Source organism: Schistocerca serialis, chromosome 4 (assembly GCF_023864345.2).
Source record: "Schistocerca serialis cubense isolate TAMUIC-IGC-003099 chromosome 4, iqSchSeri2.2, whole genome shotgun sequence".
In the NCBI taxonomy this organism is placed as follows: domain Eukaryota; kingdom Metazoa; phylum Arthropoda; class Insecta; order Orthoptera; family Acrididae; genus Schistocerca; species Schistocerca serialis.
In genome coordinates, this window is record NC_064641.1 from 595,820,083 (window position 1) to 595,840,229 (window position 20,147).

Here is a 20,147-nt window from a genome sequence, read left to right on the forward strand (position 1 = left end):
ATCTAATCTATTGACTGTACCGCTAAGTGAGTTGTTAACATACATTGCCACACCACCTCTTAAATGCAGTTTTCTGCAGTAGCTACTGGCTAGATTATAATGATCAAATTTAATAAATGTAAGTTCACTCTCACTAGTCCAGTGTTCACTTAAACAAAAGATATCAAACTTATTTTCTAATTCAAAGTCATTGACAATAAATTCTTTATCCCTTACTCCTTCAATTTTAAGATAACAGATTATAAAATCAAACCTGTCTTTCTTTACAGATGCACTATTTTGCTGAGAGGCTATTAAATCTCTAGCACTATATATCTTATGGGCTTCTTCCCCTTGCTGCCTTCTACTAAAAAATCATTTAGACGTAATGGAGGTACAGTTTTCCATTTGCCCGCTACACTTGATACTGCTTCTACCCTTGGAGGTCTCTTCTCTTCTTCTTGTTCATGACGTGATCTAAGTGGCTGGATTCCCACTGTAGGTAGTTCAAATGTTGCTGCAGAATGGACAGCTGGATCACCTGTTGGTACACTTGTTGCTGAATATGCTGCCACTTTTGCTGTTTCTGTTATCTTAGTTCCTGAATGAGGTGTTCTACCTGTTGTAACTGTAGTTACAGCTTCTTCTCTCCCAGCACATTCTTTTGTAATCAGTGATACCTGATGTTGTGTTACTGCTGCAACTGGAGTACATGGTAGGGAAGATACTTCGCAGGCGTCCTTTACCAGTGGTAGTGGAATAGGATCACTTTTCTTACATCTAGGAGAAACACTATCCACTAACATTTTGATCTTTTGATTGAGCAGCGATTTGCCTCATTTGTTTAAATGCATACCATGTGTTGTGAAGTGCTGTCTTTCAAGATCGTCAATACTGAGGAAAAAAGCATTATTAACAGTAACCTCAGACGTTTTGCAGATGATGTTATTTATGATGAAGTACAGTCTGAACGAAGCTGTACAAATATTCAGTTGGAATTTGATAAGATTTCAGAGTGGTGCAATGATTGGCAACTTGCTTTAAATGCAGAATTGTGCACTTCATGACACAGTAACATGTGAATATAATATCAGTGAGTCACAGTTGGAATATGTAAATTCATGCAAATACTTGAGTGTAATGCTTAGTAGTGACATGAAGTGGAATGATCACACAGGCTCAGTCGTGGGTAATGATGGTAGCAAACTGTGGTTTATTGGTACACTACTACAGATGTGCAATCAGTCTACAAAGGAGATTGCTTACAAATCGCTTGTGGGGACCCATCCTAGAATACTGCTCAAAAGTGTGGGACCTATACCAAATAGGACTAGCAGGTGACATTGATTGTATACAGAAAAGAGCAGCGTGAATGGTCAGAGGTTTGATGACCTGTGGGAGAGTGTCACTGAGATGTTGAAAGAATGAAACTGGCTGGCTCTTGACAGTAGATGGAAACTGTACTGAGAAAGTCTACTAACAAAGTTTCATGAACTGGCTTTAAGTGACGACTGTACGAATATACTACAATCCCCTACATATCACTCCCATAGGGATCATGGATGAGATTACATGAATTACGGCACGCACAGAGGCATTCAAACAATATTTTTTCCTGCACTCCATATTTGAATGGAATGAGAAAAAGCTTTACTAACTGTTACTGTGGGATGTACCGTCTGCTATGCACTTCACAGTGGTTTGCAGGGTGCAGATATAGACAGGCAGCACTCAGCACAAACTGAACAGATTTGTTGGACTTGTAGACAATTGTCACAGAAATGCTAATAAACCTGAAGAGGCAGATACTTGAAGATAGAAGCCAACTATTGGCCATACCCCAAAAGCCTATTTACGAAGTTTCAGGAACCAGGATTAAGTGAGGAATCTAGGAACAGATACAATAATACTGTATAACATTTTATTTCTGGTCAGCAGATGAAGTTGTGTTCGTTGTATTTGAAATAAAGTGTTTTCTCTAATACATTAATTAAGAATGTCCATCTTCAGTAAAGCAATAGCTTACAATTTATTTTCAACGTGAATATTTCGAATTAAAAGCATACGGTGAGTGAATAATTAATAGGCCTATATTTAGATATCTGAATGAACATTTGCATTTGCACTACATTTACGTGTAGAGATATAATATGGTCTGTGTGGGTGTATTAAGCCAGAGTACGTTTTTTATTGTCCGTAATTGGTGTTCGGTAAGTTTTTTGGTAACGCACACAATTACTGAATAAAAAATTTCAGGTATATTCTTTTGTTTTCGCTGGTAAGAGAAACATCGCTACTAGAGGCAGCAAATAAAGAAAGTACGCCTACACAGTAAAACCTCTATGTATTTGCTCAAAAAAGCAGAACCAGTATAATGTGACGCATGGTCACGTACAAGGTCATATGCCTCATGACGTAACAGCTAACTTGCGTGAGATTAAACGTATCACATGACATTTGCAAAAAAATAAAATTTTTCTGTAGGTATTCGCGACATCGTTTCCAGATGACGGTAAGACAACGATTTTATTTATATTACACGTTGTATTGAAATACTTATGTTGGATAAGACACAATTTTTGAACAAAACGCTTTGTCCTGTAAATTATGTTTTGACAGTTGAACAATTGTTTCTAACCCTTTTTCCCGGCATCTGTCAAAAGCTGTTGATTTCAACTTTCGTTGGGATGGTGGGACAGCAAGCCCCCCCTGTTGTGACATGTTATAACGTCTATGACAAGGATAATGTGGAAGCAGTAAACTGAATAAAAAGAAGTTACATGGCGTGTAAAATGAGACGGCAAATGAAACATGATGCACACCGTACCGAAAAATAGACGCGGCTCCACTCACAAATCAAAATGAGTTTCGTGATTTCAAATAAATGCGCTTGCTCGTTTTAAATAGATGCGATCATAGTGACGTGATTTGCATTGATGAATGTTGTGTAATATTTTTTTTACAACCTTGTCGTATCATTTATTTGATATCAGTTTCGAAAACTTGGCGGCGTGATGGATTCGCAACCAGTGAAATGATAGTGCATATCATAGTGTTAGTATTACATAATACATTTCTTTTCCAAATGTTATGTTGTGCACGCAGACTGATAACTCAGTGAGTGACAGAACTGCCGACACTTCGACAAATATTTCTGATCGTTAAGAGGAAAATGCTGCCTAAAATATCGCATATTCTAGATAATTACGTAACCGTACGTGCAGACCAACAATTCCTTTAACTTATAACTGTATTCCATCAGTTACGAGGAACCGACAGTTCGACACTGATTTAGTTGTGAAGCAGTCTACCCTACGTGGTTGCTTTTTTTTTTTTTTTTTAACGTCTTTGTCATCAGAAGTTTTTGAATCATAAAATCTGTAATAAAGGCTTACTGCTATTCCTTATAGTGGACGTGTCATTCCTCAAATTATATTGTGCCTAATTGTATCAAAAACTACCATTTTTTTTTCTTTCTTTTTCTGCAGTTATGCACACATAGATATCAAACGATGTATATTTATTTATTTATGAAGAAAATAAGGATTCAAAATGAAACTACAAGAAAATATTTGTGAAGTGTTCCATTTTCTGCATCTCTTTCTCTGTCTCCCATAATACCAAGTATTAGATACCTGTACTAGTGATCTTTTGTTGGCTGGTCATGGCATGATCTTAGTTTTAGTAGCCATTGCAAGCTCAACATTATTTGAATATGCTTGATTATAGTGTGGCAGATGAGACATTTCGATCTGTGTTTCTCTCTCCTCCTTCATTAAAAATGAAACCATGCCTCACGATAAAAAAAAAAAAAAAGAAAATGCAGCAAATTGAAATGATTGACTGCTCTCTTCTGTATTTCACATCTTTCCTCTTACTGTACTGTAATGTGTTTCTAATTATGTTCCATTGCATCAACAATTCATTTAGATGTTGTTGAACCTTTAAAGCAATTAAGATGTGTGATAAAATGACAAAAATGAGGACAGCAGAACAAATTAAGACTAATGATATAAACCTGCTATAGACTTCATGCAGTTATTATTTTCATTCATGAATTGTGTTTTGTAGATCCCACTACTATATTACTAAACAAATGCAATTATGAGGAAGTCATTCTGCACCATACATTAACAACAATCACTAATGATGTCATGTATGACTTGATTTATTTCTCAGCAGTATGTGGTGTTCTCCATTAATGATGGAAATCACCATATTAACAGATTCTGCAGAAAAATAAATACTAAGTGTTGAAGCTAATTCATGCGTTTCTTATTACCCTAGTCAGAAAAGCTTTCCTTTGTTGCTACATACCAGTTACGTGAGGTAACTTCTAAATTTTTATTTTATTTTGATGCAACGTCAACAGATTTTTTTAAAAAAAAAAAAAAAAAAAAAAAAAAAAAAAAAATAAAGCCCCCCCCCCCAGTCTTCGGGATAAGTCAGAGCCTTACTTAATAGAGTTACATATTATTGCCTGGCACTTTTATCTACACAATTTTTTCTAAATTTAGTTGAGAGAACAATGTTACATATATGGACTATACATAAAAACAATTTGTTATTGCAGTACTTAGATTAAGGAATCTACAGTTTGTGACACAGTATTCAGATCTGAGATTCGAATATTTACAGTTTGTGACACGGTCTAAGATCTGAGATTACAGATATTTTTAGATTGATGGTCTTCCATCATACGAGTGTACCAAATCTAGAAACTCATCTGTTGAATATACAGGATTGTTTAGGAGCCATAATTTTAATTTTGTTTTTAGTTTTGTAATTGGCAATTTGGAGACATTAGGATGGAAGCACTTCAGTAGTTTTATGCCTGCATAGAGAGGGCTTTTCTCAGAAAGTGTTGTTCAATGAGAATTGAAGCATGACCATTGTGATACAAAATGTACAAGGAAAATGATAAAAAGAGAAACTACGGTTAAATAGATCCACAAGGAAGAAGAAGGAAAGTCACACAGTATCCTGGGACAAGTAATCCATAAAGGCAGTGTGAGAGTGGATCTTAGAGACCTCCATAATTAATTCTTGTTTCTACTACAACTTTCCTTCTTTCTCCCAAATCAAAATTAGCAGTTTTGTGGCTTTACAGTATTTGTGTTGTTGTCTTATGGTGCTGCTTCATAGAATTTTTCCTATCCAAGTTCTGATTAAGCACACCAGACAACAACAAAAATATGCCACCCACAGGAGACCTCAAACTAATACCGTGTAACATCACTTCTAGCATTGATAATGGTCGGAATTTGGTGAGAAAAATGTGTCGACAAGTTTCTTTGATATGTTATGCCCAGCTGAAGACCCTATTTAATGGTTAGAGTCCTTACAACAATCAAATAATGAGATGTGTTATTTATTTACTTAGCATCCTTGTATGTCATCATTATAAAAATGATATAGGATTTGTCACTCATTGCCTTACATAGAAAAAAGGACATGAAAAGATTTACAATTATGTTGTTGTTGTTGTGGTCTTCAGTCCTGAGACTGGTTTGATGCAGCTCTCCATGCTACTCTATCCTGTGCAAGCTTCTTCATCTCCCAGTACCTACTGCAACCTACATCCTTCTGAATCTGCTTAGTGTATTCATCTCTTGGTCTCCCTCTACGATTTTTACCCTCCACGCTGCCCTCCAATACTAGATTGGTGATCCCTTGATGCCTCAACACATGTCCTACCAACCGATCCCTTCTTCTAGTCAAGTTGTGCCACAAACTTCTCTTCTCCCCAATCCAATTCAATACTTTCTCATTAGTTATGTGCTCTACCCATCTAATCTTCAGCATTCTTCTGTAACACCACATTTCAAAAGCTTCTAGTCTCTTCTTGTCCAAACTATTTATCGTCCATGTTTCACTTCCATACATGGCTACACTCCATACAAATACTTTCAGAAATGACTTCCTGACACTTAAATCTATACTCAATGTTAACAAATTTCTCTTCTTCAGAAACACTTTCCTTGCCATTGCCAGTCTACATTTTATATCCTCTCTACTTCAACCATCATCAGTTATTTTGCTCCCCAAATAGCAAAGTTCCTTTACTACTTTAAGTGTCTCATTTCTTAATCTAATTCCCTCAGCATCACCCGACTTAATTCGACTACATTCCATTATCCTCGTTTTGCTTTTGTTGATGTTCATCTATACCCTCCTTTCAAGACACTATCCATTCCATTCAACTGCTCTTCCAAGTCCTTTGCTGTCTCTGACAGAATTACAATGTCATCGGCGAACCTCAAAGTTTTTATTTCTTCTCCATGGATTTTAATACCTACTCCAAATTTTTCTTTTGTTTCCTTCACTGCTTGCTCAATATACAGATTGAATAACATCGGGGAGAGACTACAACCCTGTCTCACTCCCTTCGCAACCACTGCTTCCCTATCATGTCCCTCTACTCTTATAACTGCCATCTGGTTTCTGTACAAATTGTAAATAGCTTTTCGCTCCCTGTATTTTACCCCTGCCACCTTTAGAATTTGAAAGAGCGTATTCCAGTCAACATTGTCAAAAGCTTTCTCTAAGTCTACAAATGCTAGGATCGTAGGTTTGCCTTTCCTTAATCTAGCTTCTAAGATAAGTCTTAGGGTCAGTATTACCTCACATGTCCCAACATTTCTACGGAATCCAAACTGATCTTCCCCGAGGTAGGCTTCTACTAGTTTTTCCATTCGTCTGTAAAGAATCCGCGTTAGTATTTTGCAGCCGTGACTTATTAAACTGATAGTTCGGTAATTTTCACATTTGTCAACACCTGCTTTCTTTGGGATTGGAATTATTATTATATTCTTCTTGAAGTCTGAGGGTATTTCGCCTGTTTCATACATCTTGCTCACCAGATGGTAGAGTTTTGTCAGGACTGGCTCTTCCAAGGCTGTCAGTAGTTCTAATGGAGTGTTGTCTACTCCTGGGGCCTTGTTTCGACTCAGGTCTTTCAGTGTTCTGTCAAACTCTTCACGCAGTACTATATCTCCCATTTCATCTTCATCTACATCCTCTTCCATTTCCATAATATTGTCCTCAAGTACATCGCCCTTGTATAGACCCTCTATATACTCCTTCCACCTTTCTGCTTTCCCATCTTTGCTTAGAACTGGGTTTCCATCTGAGCTTTTGATATTCATACAAGTGGTTCTCTTTTCTCTGAAGGTCTCTTTAATTTTCCTGTAGGCTGTTTCTATCTTACCCCTAGTGAGATAACCCTCTACATCCTTACATTTGTCCTCTAGCCATGCCTGCTTAGCCATTTTGCACTTCCTGTCGATCTCATTTTTGAGACGTTTGTATTCCTTTTTGCCTTCTTCATTTACTGCATTTTTATATTTTCTCCTTTCATCAATTGAATTCAGTATTTCTTCTGTCATCCAAGAATTTCTACTAGCCCTCGTCTTTTTACCTACTTGATCCTCTGCAGCCTTCACTGCTTCATCCCTCAATTATATGTCCATAAATAAAAGGCTGCATTTCACGTGCTGTTCCAGATACTTCCAGAAGTTTTCTGTGGAAATAAGATTGGACTAATTTTGTGAGCCAATTGAGGGTGCAATAGCTTAGTGTGTTAGTCAAGCTAGGAATGTATACGTTCACTCACAGCAGCAATTCGTATTGTGTTTGGTATCAGAGCACGAGACTTATCTCCAGTTCCCATTAGGTAGCCTCTTGTTATAACCACTCTGCTTATGCCATGTTATGTGGCTATGAGTAATGCACAATTCTTTGTAGACATGTTTGATGTGCGGTCATGTGTATGTCAGAACGTGATAGCTCTTTTCAGACAACCTGTCACATCTCTGTGTCAACCCAGGTTATTGACACAATTCCATACAGTTGACTGAACATAAAAACCTCTTCACTTCAACTATACCATATACAACACTCCCAAGTGATCATTGGGCTTCTTTAAGACTGTGACTAATATTTTGTACAGTCAGCCAAGTTATTATGTATTGGATAAGTGGATGACTATTTCCACTCAATATTGTTTTCTGAATATAAGCAGGTATGTTGTGCCTGTCAGGACATCACTTTGATATGGATCATATTATTTGTGTTCTTAAGCTTTAGCAGGTGAAGCCAGTTTCCAAAAAAATCTTCTGATGTACCATATGTTGTTAGATGTAGATACAATGTGGTCTACAAACCAGAAGAATTTTGTAGAAATTGGCTGAACAAGAAAGAATGTATTAGTGTCCTATGTGACTAGGTAGTCCATAACAACAGACATTTAGTATTACAATAATGGAAATTCCCAGATGGAAAAATACATTAAATAATGGAAAGGCAGGCACCCACCTGTAGCAGATCAATATGTGGTGCACATAAACATGTAACAAAAACCAGTATTCACATTAGCTTTCGAGCTCTTGGTCTTTTTGTAGCAAAAGTACACATATTTACACTTTACAAAGACACCCAAATGAGTTTCATGACCAATGTGGTGATGTTGGTTCATGTTTGTCTGTGCACACAATATGGCTGTGGCAGCAACAGCTGGTCATTTCTGTTCTGGATACACATATGTGCTGCCCATTAATGTGCAGTATTGGGTTTGCTTAGCAGGCAGTAATAGTCATGTGACTTCTGTGTTTAGGATTTTCTGTTGTATAAAATAAACATGCCATACAGAGAAAAAATGCAGACAATGAAAACGAATCATGGTTTTTACATTACTGGCAGTAATCTCTGTACTGTCTAGATGTCAAATTTCTGCTGTTTGAGCATGCCAACCAAAGAAGCTTGTATTTTGTTTCTTGCCTAATTACTACATAGTTGGCAAGAAATATCACGAGAATGCAAAGTAAAAATACTTTCAAATTCTGATCCCACATCAGCCCAATACATTGCATGCTGATATAAAGTTCAGGGCCAGAAATAAGTAAAGAATTCTAAGAGTTCTGTATCACACATAGACCAATAGAAACTTTTTCGTAGAACTCCCATATGGTGGATGATGCAGATGACAGGACGCAGTGGCCATGCTGACATTCCATTTTCTGAAATAAGAGGTCTACAACCAGGTATTATAGAGATCACTGGTTACAGACTATGAGTATTGTCTGTGGTAACTGGCAACTGAGCGAGGAGAGCCATGTAAAAATAATGAACTGAATGGAAAGCACGACCCAGGTCATTCTCTGATGGCTGTTGCTATGGCAGCTGTCCTGTAAACATTGCTATGGCAGCTGTCCTGTAAACAGCTAGCTTTCAATCACTTAGTTATTCTGATCTGTGTATAAATAGTAAGCTCAGTTGGCCAGGCCTTATACTTAATTTGTCCTTGACTTGGATTATTTTTCACGCTTTCATTCCCTGTTTTGTTGAAAGATGATATCCAGTGGCAAGATCAAAATTATTTTATTTATTTATTCAGCAAAAGCCAGCAATAAGAGTATTATATGAAGCAGATAGTTACTCATCTTGCAATGGGTTCTTTTAAAATTTTGAAAATTTTGTAGTCACTTTGTAGTAAACCATAAGGGTGCTTGATACAAATAATAATTTTCTGTGCTGCTGTAATATTTTAATAGTTACCAATAGGGCATAATTTATTATTTAAAGAGTGAAGTACATTTACACTACTTGTGTAATAAGTTTTCTTCATGCCAGTCCATATAAAATCCAAAGAATTAGTTGAATAATTAAGTACTGCATGTACATAAGATTATTTTTTCATCCAGTGGGGAAATGTTTCGTGCTTGACAGAATTTGCCCCAATGTTTGTACAAAGGCTTAACTTTAGGTTATTTCAGTAAATTGAGAAATATTTTAGTGTTGAATGACTGTTTACACAAATAATTAAAAGTGTTTTTAAAATAATAAGAACATTCTTTAAATAATTTTTTTAATATTTAATCATAACCCACAGTTCTTTGTATTTTATAGCTTTTAAAGTTGATGCTTTTTCATTTTACTAAGTGTGCATTATATCTGTGTTATGAATGCACAACTAGATAAACACAGTAGTTTTTAATTTTACTTGATTTTTGTTTGTTTCTAAGCATGTCATATTGATACTGCTTCACCACTAATCTTGAACAATGGAAAGTCCAAGATGGAATAATAACTACACTCCTGGAAATGGAAAAAAGAACACATTGACACCGGTGTGTCAGACCCACCATACTTGCTCCGGACACTGCGAGAGGGCTGTACAAGCAATGATCACACGCACGGCACAGCGGACACACCAGGAACCGCGGTGTTGGCCGTCGAATGGCGCTAGCTGCGCAGCATTTGTGCACCGCCGCCGTCAGTGTCAGCCAGTTTGCCGTGGCATACGGAGCTCCATCGCAGTCTTTAACACTGGTAGCATGCCGCGACAGCGTGGACGTGAACCGTATGTGCAGTTGACGGACTTTGAGCGAGGGCGTATAGTGGGCATGCGGGAGGCCGGGTGGACGTACCGCCGAATTGCTCAACACGTGGGGCGTGAGGTCTCCACAGTACATTGATGTTGTCGCCAGTGGTCGGCGGAAGGTGCACGTGCCCGTCGACCTGGGACCGGACCGCAGCGACGCACGGATGCACGCCAAGACCGTAGGATCCTACGCAGTGCCGTAGGGGACCGCACCGCCACTTCCCAGCAAATTAGGGACACTGTTGCTCCTGGGGTATCGGCGAAGACCATTCGCAACCGTCTCCATGAAGCTGGGCTACGGACCCCCACACCGTTAGGCCGTCTTCCGCTCACGCCCCAACATCGTGCAGCCCGCCTCCAGTGGTGTCGCGACAGGCGTGAATGGAGGGACGAATGGAGACGTGTCGTCTTCAGCGATGAGAGTCACTTATGCCTTGGTGCCAATGATGGTCGTATGCGTGTTTGGCGCCGTGCAGGTGAGCGCCACAATCAGGACTGCATACGACCGAGGCACACAGGGCCAACACCCGGCATCATGGTGTGGGGAGCGATCTCCTACACTGGCCGTACACCACTGGTGATCGTCGAGGGGACACTGAATAGTGCACGGTACATCCAAACCGTCATCGAACCCATCGTTCTACCATTCCTAGACCGGCAAGGGAACTTGCTGTTCCAACAGGACAATGCACGTCCGCATGTATCCTGTGCCACCCAACGTGCTCTAGAAGGTGTAAGTCAACTACCATGGCCAGCAAGATCTCCGGATCTGTCCCCCATTGAGCATGTTTGGGACTGGATGAAGCGCCGTCTCACGCGGTCTGCACATCCAGCACGAACGCTGGTCCAACTGAGGCTCCAGGTGGAAATGGCATGGCAAGCCGTTCCACAGGACTACATCCAGCATCTCTACGATCGTCTCCATGGGAGAATAGCAGCCTGCATTGCTGCGAAAGGTGGATATACACTGTACTAGTGCCGACATTGTGCATTCTCTGTTGCCTGTGTCTATGTGCCTGTGGTTCTGTCAGTGTGATCATGTGATGTATCTGACCCCAGGAATGTGTCAATAAAGTTTCCCCTTCCTGGGGCAATGAATTCACGGTGTTCTTATTTCAATTTCCAGGAGTGTATATGGAATGGATGGATTGTACTTACCAGGTAGAGGAGGAATTGAATTGCAAACATGTACAATGTAAAAGAATGCTGGAATGTTCAGTTATCCATCAGAAGTAAAAAACTCACACGAGTTTGAGTACACACAACTCACACAAACATGGCCACTGTTGCCTCTGGCCACAGAAATGACAGTGATTGGGTGTGTGTGTGTGTGTGTGTGTGTGTGTGTGTTTCCTTGTTACTCAACATCTCCTCTATGTGGTGAGTCAGCGGTAGCTGTGTAATTTTAAATACTGTCAATTTTTTTTGCCAGATCTAATTATCTCGTTTGATACGATAGTGGACAGTAGTCCTGGATGGAATATAAATAACGGAAGGAGTAACGGTAACAGCTCACCACACAATCATACAGTTCACTGGGAGTTAGTTACATGTTCTGTGGATCATTTTGCACAATGTATCGTAATGATGTGGAGTGTGTCATTTTACATTCGAACCCTAAATTAATTTGTACACAGGTTACATTCTAAACATTTCTGAGTTTTTTTAACAAAAAGAAAGAAAGATATACAGACTTGAGTCAGTAATTCATACTCACCACCTTTTACATATTACAGTAATAATTCATTATTCTATGGAAATGAAGGAGTTGTAAAGGACAAAATTTCTTGGTTTCTTATCAAACTTTACGTTGCTGTCTGTCAGACATTTTGTGTTACTGGGTATGTGGGTAAGTGATCAAAAATTTTTTTTGCAGCATTGTGCATCCCATTTTGTGCTAAAGACAACCTTAATATGGAGTAAGGAATGTCATTTTTCCTTCTGATATTGTAATTATGTACCTTATTGTTCGTTTTGAATTGTAGCGGATTATTTACAGTAAACTTCACGAGGGAATAAATATACTGTGAAACAGCACTCAAAATGTCCAGCTCCTTAAACAGATGTCTACAAGATGATTGTGGAGGAGCACCACATTTTTGTGCAATGAGGACTTTTTTCCTTAAGAATGAATTGCCCCAGCACATGTATCATTGGTGTAGTACCTCTAAATCTGCAGAACTGAATATGTTCTGTCTTTTTAAAATTGAAGGTGGGACCATTCGCAGAAAACCAGTCAAAGGTACTTTTAAGAACTTTGTTTACCATTTTCTTCTGTTTCTATATATTTGCTTGGACTGATTATGACACTAGTGTAATCTCCAAAAAGAACTAATTGCACTTGTTCTGTATTAGATGGAAGAACACTTGCATGTATGAGGAACAGTAGTGGACCTCAGATTGAACCTTGGGGAGTCCCATACATGATTTCTCCCCAGTCAGAATTATGTCTCCGGACTATATTGCCTGAATTACTAAGTACAGCTTTCTGCAATCATTTGGTTAGATATGACATCCATTGCTTGGCTTTGCCATCAGTCCCATAAAAGATCAATTTATGTAGGAAAATACTGCGATTCACACAGTCAAATGGCTCAGAGAGGTCACAGAAAATACGAACCAGCACTATTTTATTCTTTAATACCTGTAAAATCTTGTGAGTGAATGTCTAAATGTCATTCTCAGTAGAGCAAAACTTCTGAAACTCAGATGGTGATTTGCTAAGGATACCACTGTCGCTAAGGTGAGATATTATTCTAGAATATATCATCTTCTCAAAAATTTTGGAGAATCGTGTCAGCAGTGAAACATGTTGGTAGTTATTGACATCTCTCTTATCACCTTTAAAATGTAGGTGTGCAAGTGTATGTGTTTGCCTGAAAGCTTAGCAACATTTTCAACCTTTCTTATGTGACCATTGACCTGAACTATCTTCTGAGTTGATTATATGGTGAGTTGTGAATGTTGCATCTTCTATTATTCATCTTATTTGATACTCACATGCCAGGGGAAATCAGCTGACTTATGACTACATGTCTCTGGACAAAATATTAATATCAACACTATAAGATTAAGATGGCAAAAGTAAATAAATATGTTACATTCAACTAGGCTTGCATTGTGATTACACTGTTCCTAAGTATTTAGCACATACTAGTGAGCTGCCCTGGCTTTGTACACATAGCACTACATCTGCAGCTTGATGATATGGCTGGAGTGTGGCAATGAATTGTACACACAAACACTCCTCATGAATTAGTCTATTAGTCTGTGTGTTAGTGCAAACTGTATCTAAATCCTTACAGTACGTCTTGAGATTAATCTTCAAATACAGACAGAAGAGCGCAATGGGGGACTTTAATTTATAATAGATTCTGGTCAAGCTACAGTGCTCTCTGGAGTTGCAGTAGGTGTTCACTTTCTTCTTTTCCTGCCAGATACTGCCTCCTCTTTAGATGACCAGTGTGTCGCTAGCTAACCAGCTTGTAGCTTCCATCGTGCCGTGAGGTTTCACTCCAATAGCCAATTAAATATAGAACAGATAACAGTATACATATTATATGTTCATAATTACTATAATTATGAATTATATACAGAAGCCTTCCTTGTGAATCAGTCTGTCTGTTAGAGATACCATATAAAAATCTGTACAGTAGTGTGTGAGACTAGCCTACACACACAGACAGAAAAATGCAGTAGCAGACTTTAATAATGTTTATGCACTAGATAAATGTTGTCATCTGTGCAGTTTGATTTACAGACTGATACAAGATTATGTGCATCATGTTAGCAAAGTAGACAGATTGGTTGGTTGATCTGGGGGAGGGTACCAAACAGCGATGTCATCGGCCCCATCAGATTAGGGAGGAATGGGGAAGGAATTCGGTTGTGCCCTTTCAAAGGAACCATCCTGGCATTTGCCTGAAACGATTTAGGGAAATCATGGAAAACCTAAATCAGGACATCTGGATGTGGGTTTGAACCATCATCCTCCTGAAAGCAAGTCCAGTGAGCTGACCACTGCACCACCTTGCTCGGTAAAGTAGACAAAGAGAAACAGTAGCAAACTAGGTACACTCAGGGGCAGGAAACAGATAATGAACAAAGCCAGCAGACAATGGGAAACAAAACTATCAATATAAATTTTTACTGAGAGTCTCTGATTTAAGAGGTCTATAGTTCAACAGTTTCTGATATACAAGTCCTTAACAAATAGTTGCAATTTAACAGAGCACCTGAACTTCATCTAAAAAATCTTAGCTAATCCAAAGGTAGCATTGGATGTGGCACAATTACTTGTAGTAAAAAAAAAAAAAATTGGCTTAGGAGAAAAAAATTACTTCTAGTTTGGTTGTATAGATTTCTGTCTTTGTGACTTACATTCTACTTCAGTTGTTATTGTTATGTTATTAGTGCACCTGACTATGACCTAAGATCAAACCTGTGCAGTAGTAATGAAGTAATTATTTATTGCAACTGAATAGCATGTATGGAAGTGATTAGGCAAGTCTCTCTCCCTTTCTCTCTCTCTCCCCCCCCCCCCCCTCCCTCTCCCTTCCTCCCTCTGTCTCTCTCTGTCTCCCCCCCCCCCTCTCTCTCTCTCACTCTACATTTATCAAGACTCTGGTGCCATACAAGAAGAAATCAGTCACCTGTTTGTTCATTAATATGTAGTGTTATCTCAAATTTGATAAATATTGATAGTCATTACATCAACATGCTGTGCGTCCAGCGAGTGGTCTAGACACTCAATGAAATTGGAGACTGGAGAAGTTCCATCCAGTCAGCTAAGGTGGAGGTGGCTCAGGCTCATTGGAAGTTTGACAGAGTTATGACACTTGGTCGGGAAATAATCGAGCAAAGACAAGAGTTGATAACTACAGTCTCTGTTGTCTCAGCAAGAATTGGATAATGATTTGAATGAATGTACACTACACCTGATTTCAAAATCCCATGGAGGGAGGTACGTGGCTAAGTATGAGCGCAAGCATGCCAGAGCGAATACTAAATATTCAGGCTCCAGTCCTGACCTACACAGATATCCCTCCTAGACAGCTGTTTGTACTGAACTCTCCTCTTTTGTTGCCACTGCCTGCACCTTTATACTTTGTGGTAAGCCGTACCACCCCATCCACAGTGGTGCTTCTGACCTTCACCCTGTGAGGTCTCGTGTGATATATGGTCATTGCCAGTGCACTGCTGCACCTCATGGTCCTCCATGTGAGCTCACTTGATAAGTCATGAGTCTGTGTAACATTTCTGGCCTTCCTGTGGCATCTCTTTTGTACTGAGTACTTTCTAGAAAACTTATTCATTCTTGTTGCTGTTCTGTTGCCTTTCAGGCGTAGCATCATTTTTTAAATATGCAACCCCCCTCCCCCCCTTTTCAGGGAAAAAATTGTAGATGCTGTCCTCGGTGACTAAAATTTTTATACAAGGTTTTTCACAAATTTTATTCCATTAATGAAGGAACATACACAGTTGCTTTACAGTAATGTTCAAGAGACACACATAGTTACTTTACAACTGCCCATGACAGAAATGCATATAAATTAATCTTTTCCTGTAAGAGAAACATTTACATTTTTACATTTCACACATAATATCATTGTTACGTATTCCAGCACCTGGAAAAAAGATACATTTTATTTTATAATGTGAGACATTTTGTATTATCCTACTGATTCTCTTTTCTGGTTGGGTGGATATATGTACTGTTTCATAATCAACTTTACAATGAATTACACTTGATGCATTGATCATTCTTCAGCTTTAGTTTGTATTTGTCTTAACACTTTGATATACACAACTTCTAACTTCACTTGTAACGTGTCTAGCAGGTGCTAGAGATCCTTCAAAAATTCTTCTTCAATTACTTCTCTGACTGTATCCCTCTATGGGCACTGATTTAGAGAATGTTTTTAAGACATATCTTTCTACGTCAATTATTACCTACCGTTTTGCACACAAATTGAAAACAGTGTCGGCAACATTTACAATATCTGCATAGACAACATAATATTATTATAATTACTACATTAGAGCCCATGAAACTCCAGAAAGAGAAAGGATGTAATGAGAAGCTGCTGAAGGCACTTCTCTCCTAGTATTCAGTCTCACTTTGTAGTTCATCCAACTTAAGACCTGTGGCTGTTAGGTCATCTGACTGCCTAATGACAGGTTCCATTAGCAGTTTCAGCTTAAATTCACTTATATTCTTCCTCTCATTATTCACTATGCAGCAATATGTTTCTGTACACATCACGATATTACTACTCGGCACATTTGTTCATATTATATGTTCAGACTGTATCACCTTCTGAGCTGTATACCCATGACATTCACCTAAAAATTGTATCTTCCCTGTGCCTTGGAGCATGATAGCTGTGGGACTACAATCATGACAGATGATGGTAATGACTTCCTCTATTGGGGCAACAAACAGCCATCAATTATTGCTTAATGGTGTCCATAGACTTTTGTTTAACAATGTTAGCTTCTGCATACAATCTTTCAGAACTTCTTGCTCTGGGTGCAGTATCTCAGCCTCACACTTCTCATGATCATACATGAACAAAAGTATAAATACCTGCTGTCTTATACTGTAACTGCTCAGTATTTAACTTTGCATTATGATTTTTTGTGTTATCAGTGAGCAGTAGCTCTTCCTCTGATACAACATTCACAAGTAAATGTCCCATTGTGTCCTCTTATGATGGTAATGGTAGTATTTTGTAAAGGTTATACAAGTTGTTCTCTACTAGCAGGACATTTAACACATAACTTAATATGTTTCCAGCAATGAAAACATCCAGAGCAATGTTTCTGATTAATTGGTACCATTTGTCTACCATAAGGCCGACAGGGAACCACTTGCCTTTGATGTCGTCTTTTATTAGTTCTAGATACTTTACGATCTGAAATGAATTGAACAGATGCTACAAAATAGCAGTTCATCAACTGGAAGCAGTTAATTCCATAAAGTATCTGGGAGTACGCATTAGGAGTGATTTAAAATGGAATGATCATATAAAGTTGATCGTCGGTAAAGCAGATGCAAGACTGAGATTCATTGGAAGAATCCTAAGGAAATGCAATCCGAAAACAAAGGAAGTAGGTTACAGTACGCTTGTTCGCCCACTACTTGAATACTGCTCAGCAGTGTGGGATCCGTACCAGATAGGGTTCATAGAAGAGATAGAGAAGATCCAACGGAGAGCAGCGCGCTTCATTAAAGGATCATTTAGTAATCGCGAAAGCTTTATGGAGATGATAGATAAACTCCAGTGGAAGACTCTGCAGGAGAGACGCTCAGTAGCTCGGTACGGGCTTTTGTTAAAGTTTCGAGAACATACCTTCACCGAAGAGTCAAGCAGTATATTGCTCCCTCCTACGTATATCTCACGAAGAGACCATGAGGATAAAATCAGAGAGATTAGAGCCCACACAGAAGCATACCAACAATCCTTCTTTCCACGAACAATACGAGACTGGAATAGAAGGGAGAACCGATAGAGGTACTCAAGGTACCCTCCGCCACACACCGTCAGGTGGCTTGCGGAGTATGGATGTAGATGTAGATGTAGATGCAGCTCCAGAATACCTTTTTGAGAGTTGACAGTTGCTGATATTAACATATTGTATTCCTAGTCTAGATTATTGAAAAAGTCTATCAGTTGTATCAGCTGTTTGATAACAGCTGATATGGCCCCCTCTTAACTGTTTCTCAGTACTGTTCTCAAATTCTACTATGTGCTGCCTTAATTGCTTGATTCCATGTGTGATAATTACTTCATTTTTTGCTATGTAGTATTTGATTAAAACTAGTAAAGATTGCTTTAACAGTTGTCACTTGCTCCTTTGAAAGTCAGAGTAGCCATTTCTGTCCCTTAGAAGGGGAACATTTATCTTCACCTTCATGTGCTTGGCATCATCTTTGTCTAGTGTTCCCAATAAATTCTTACTGATCTTGCCCACAAAGTTTAAGATTCCTCATTTTTTTGTACGGGATTCATGTTGCGCTGATTGTCCAATTATCCCCTGTGCCTTTTCAATTTTCTCTACTTTAAAGTAGCTCATATGTTCTACACTTCTGCATTCTGCTGCACTCATACAACGTGACTCCAACTAGAAGAACTCCTTCAACCTCTTGGCATGAACAGTGAGATACATATTTCATTTCAGACAGGTTACAACATTAGGCCCCTTTGTTCATACTAGCGTGTACGGATCTTGCCATTGTGTATCTAACGTACATGATGTGCCTTGTTGTAGGCTCTCATCAAACAACAGAACCATATCCCCACAATGGAATTCCTTTGGGTTCTGTGTCCAATCATAGTATTCCTTTTTATTTCGTACATTGCACATTCTGTGTTCTTGCACATCAGTGCATTTCATGCATGTGTTCCTTTAGCTCTGCCACATTATCATCAAAATTATACCTCGCTACAGCCATCTCCGTAGTATCCCTGTAAACTGCAAATGGAACCCAGCTGTCACAATTTGTCTGTGCTCTATTTACATAGTGCCACAATATCTCTGTTAATGTTTGATATGACTTCTCTAACACTCCGTTTGTTTGAGGGTGGTAACTTGTTGTCAGTATCGTCTCAATATGCTATAGTTTACATACTCTTTTCATTGTCTCACTCATGAAAATACTTCCCATGTCACTTAACAATACTAATGGTTTTCCATACCTTGGTATAATGTTCTTAACTAGCACTCTTGCTGCTGTATCGGCATCTTGCCTTTCAATGGGTTCAGCTCCCATAAACTTCGTCAGCGCATCCTGTACTTGTTCCCTCTGCCCTTGTGGTTTAATAGACCTACTATGTCAAAGTTACAGCTTTTGAAAACTTGCTAAGGTGTCCTTGTGGTCTCTAGAGGCATATTTATATATTTTCTTGTGGGATTATTTGTTCGACATTTTTCACATTTCTGGATATTCATTTCTATATCTTGCTTCATACTGTTCCATACTGGGTACTTCTTTATTTGCTCATAGGTTCTTCCTGTGCCTTGGTGTCCGCCAGTAAGAGAACCGTGAAACTGTTTTAATATTGTGGCTTTTTCAGTCGTACTTATTTCTTCCATTATTCCTGACTCAACTGTCTTTTGTTTCTGGATACACTTTTCTATATCCTAGATACAGTATTCACATTCCTGAATAGTATGTTTTACTGTTCTCGGATCAGCTGTTTTGTATCCTGTGTCCTTGTTGGCCATGCCTGCCGCCTGCTCGTGTATGCCAGCCCCACTGTTGTTGCCTGACAATGGGTCCGTGACCCATGCCATGGCTTCTATTTTCACTGTGTCTTGACCTAGGCCATAGTCACCTTTTGGTTGTGCACAAGCTGCTCCTTAAATTTCTCACTTGTGAGAGTGCATCAGCAACTTGATTTCATTTTCCACTCTTGTACAGGATCTGATAGTCATATTCCTTCAGCTAAAAGTTCGTCAATGTGGGTGATGGACCTGATATACTACCCACCAGTGTTAAGGGTTTATGGTCAGTACATACCAGGAACTTCCTTCCAAACTCATACAGTCTATCTCACTGCCCAACAAATGACCAACATCTCCATCTCAATCAAACTGTGCCCTCTTTCTGCCTTGTTCAGTGTACTTGAAGCATACACAACAGGTAAGTCCGCTCCGATTTTTCCCTGACTTAAAACCACTCCAATACTTGATTGGCTAATGTCCATGGTAATTATGAAGTCCTTTTCAATGTCCGGGTGCTGTGCTATAGGTGGACTGATCAGCTTCTCTTTCAAATGCT

At 38.9% G+C, this 20,147-nt stretch overlaps 1 protein-coding gene across 1 annotated transcript in view; it reads left to right on the forward strand.

Annotated features, from left to right (window-relative positions):
• The first annotated feature begins 2,391 nt into the window (after positions 1–2,391).
• LOC126475355 (proton-coupled folate transporter-like) overlaps positions 2,392–20,147 on the forward strand; it is a 311,104-nt gene continuing 293,348 nt past the window's right edge. The window contains exon 1 of the mRNA XM_050103168.1: positions 2,392–2,491. Within this exon, the coding sequence (XP_049959125.1) occupies positions 2,486–2,491 (6 nt within the window). The 5' untranslated portion in view covers positions 2,392–2,485. The remainder of the gene's footprint in view (positions 2,492–20,147) is intronic.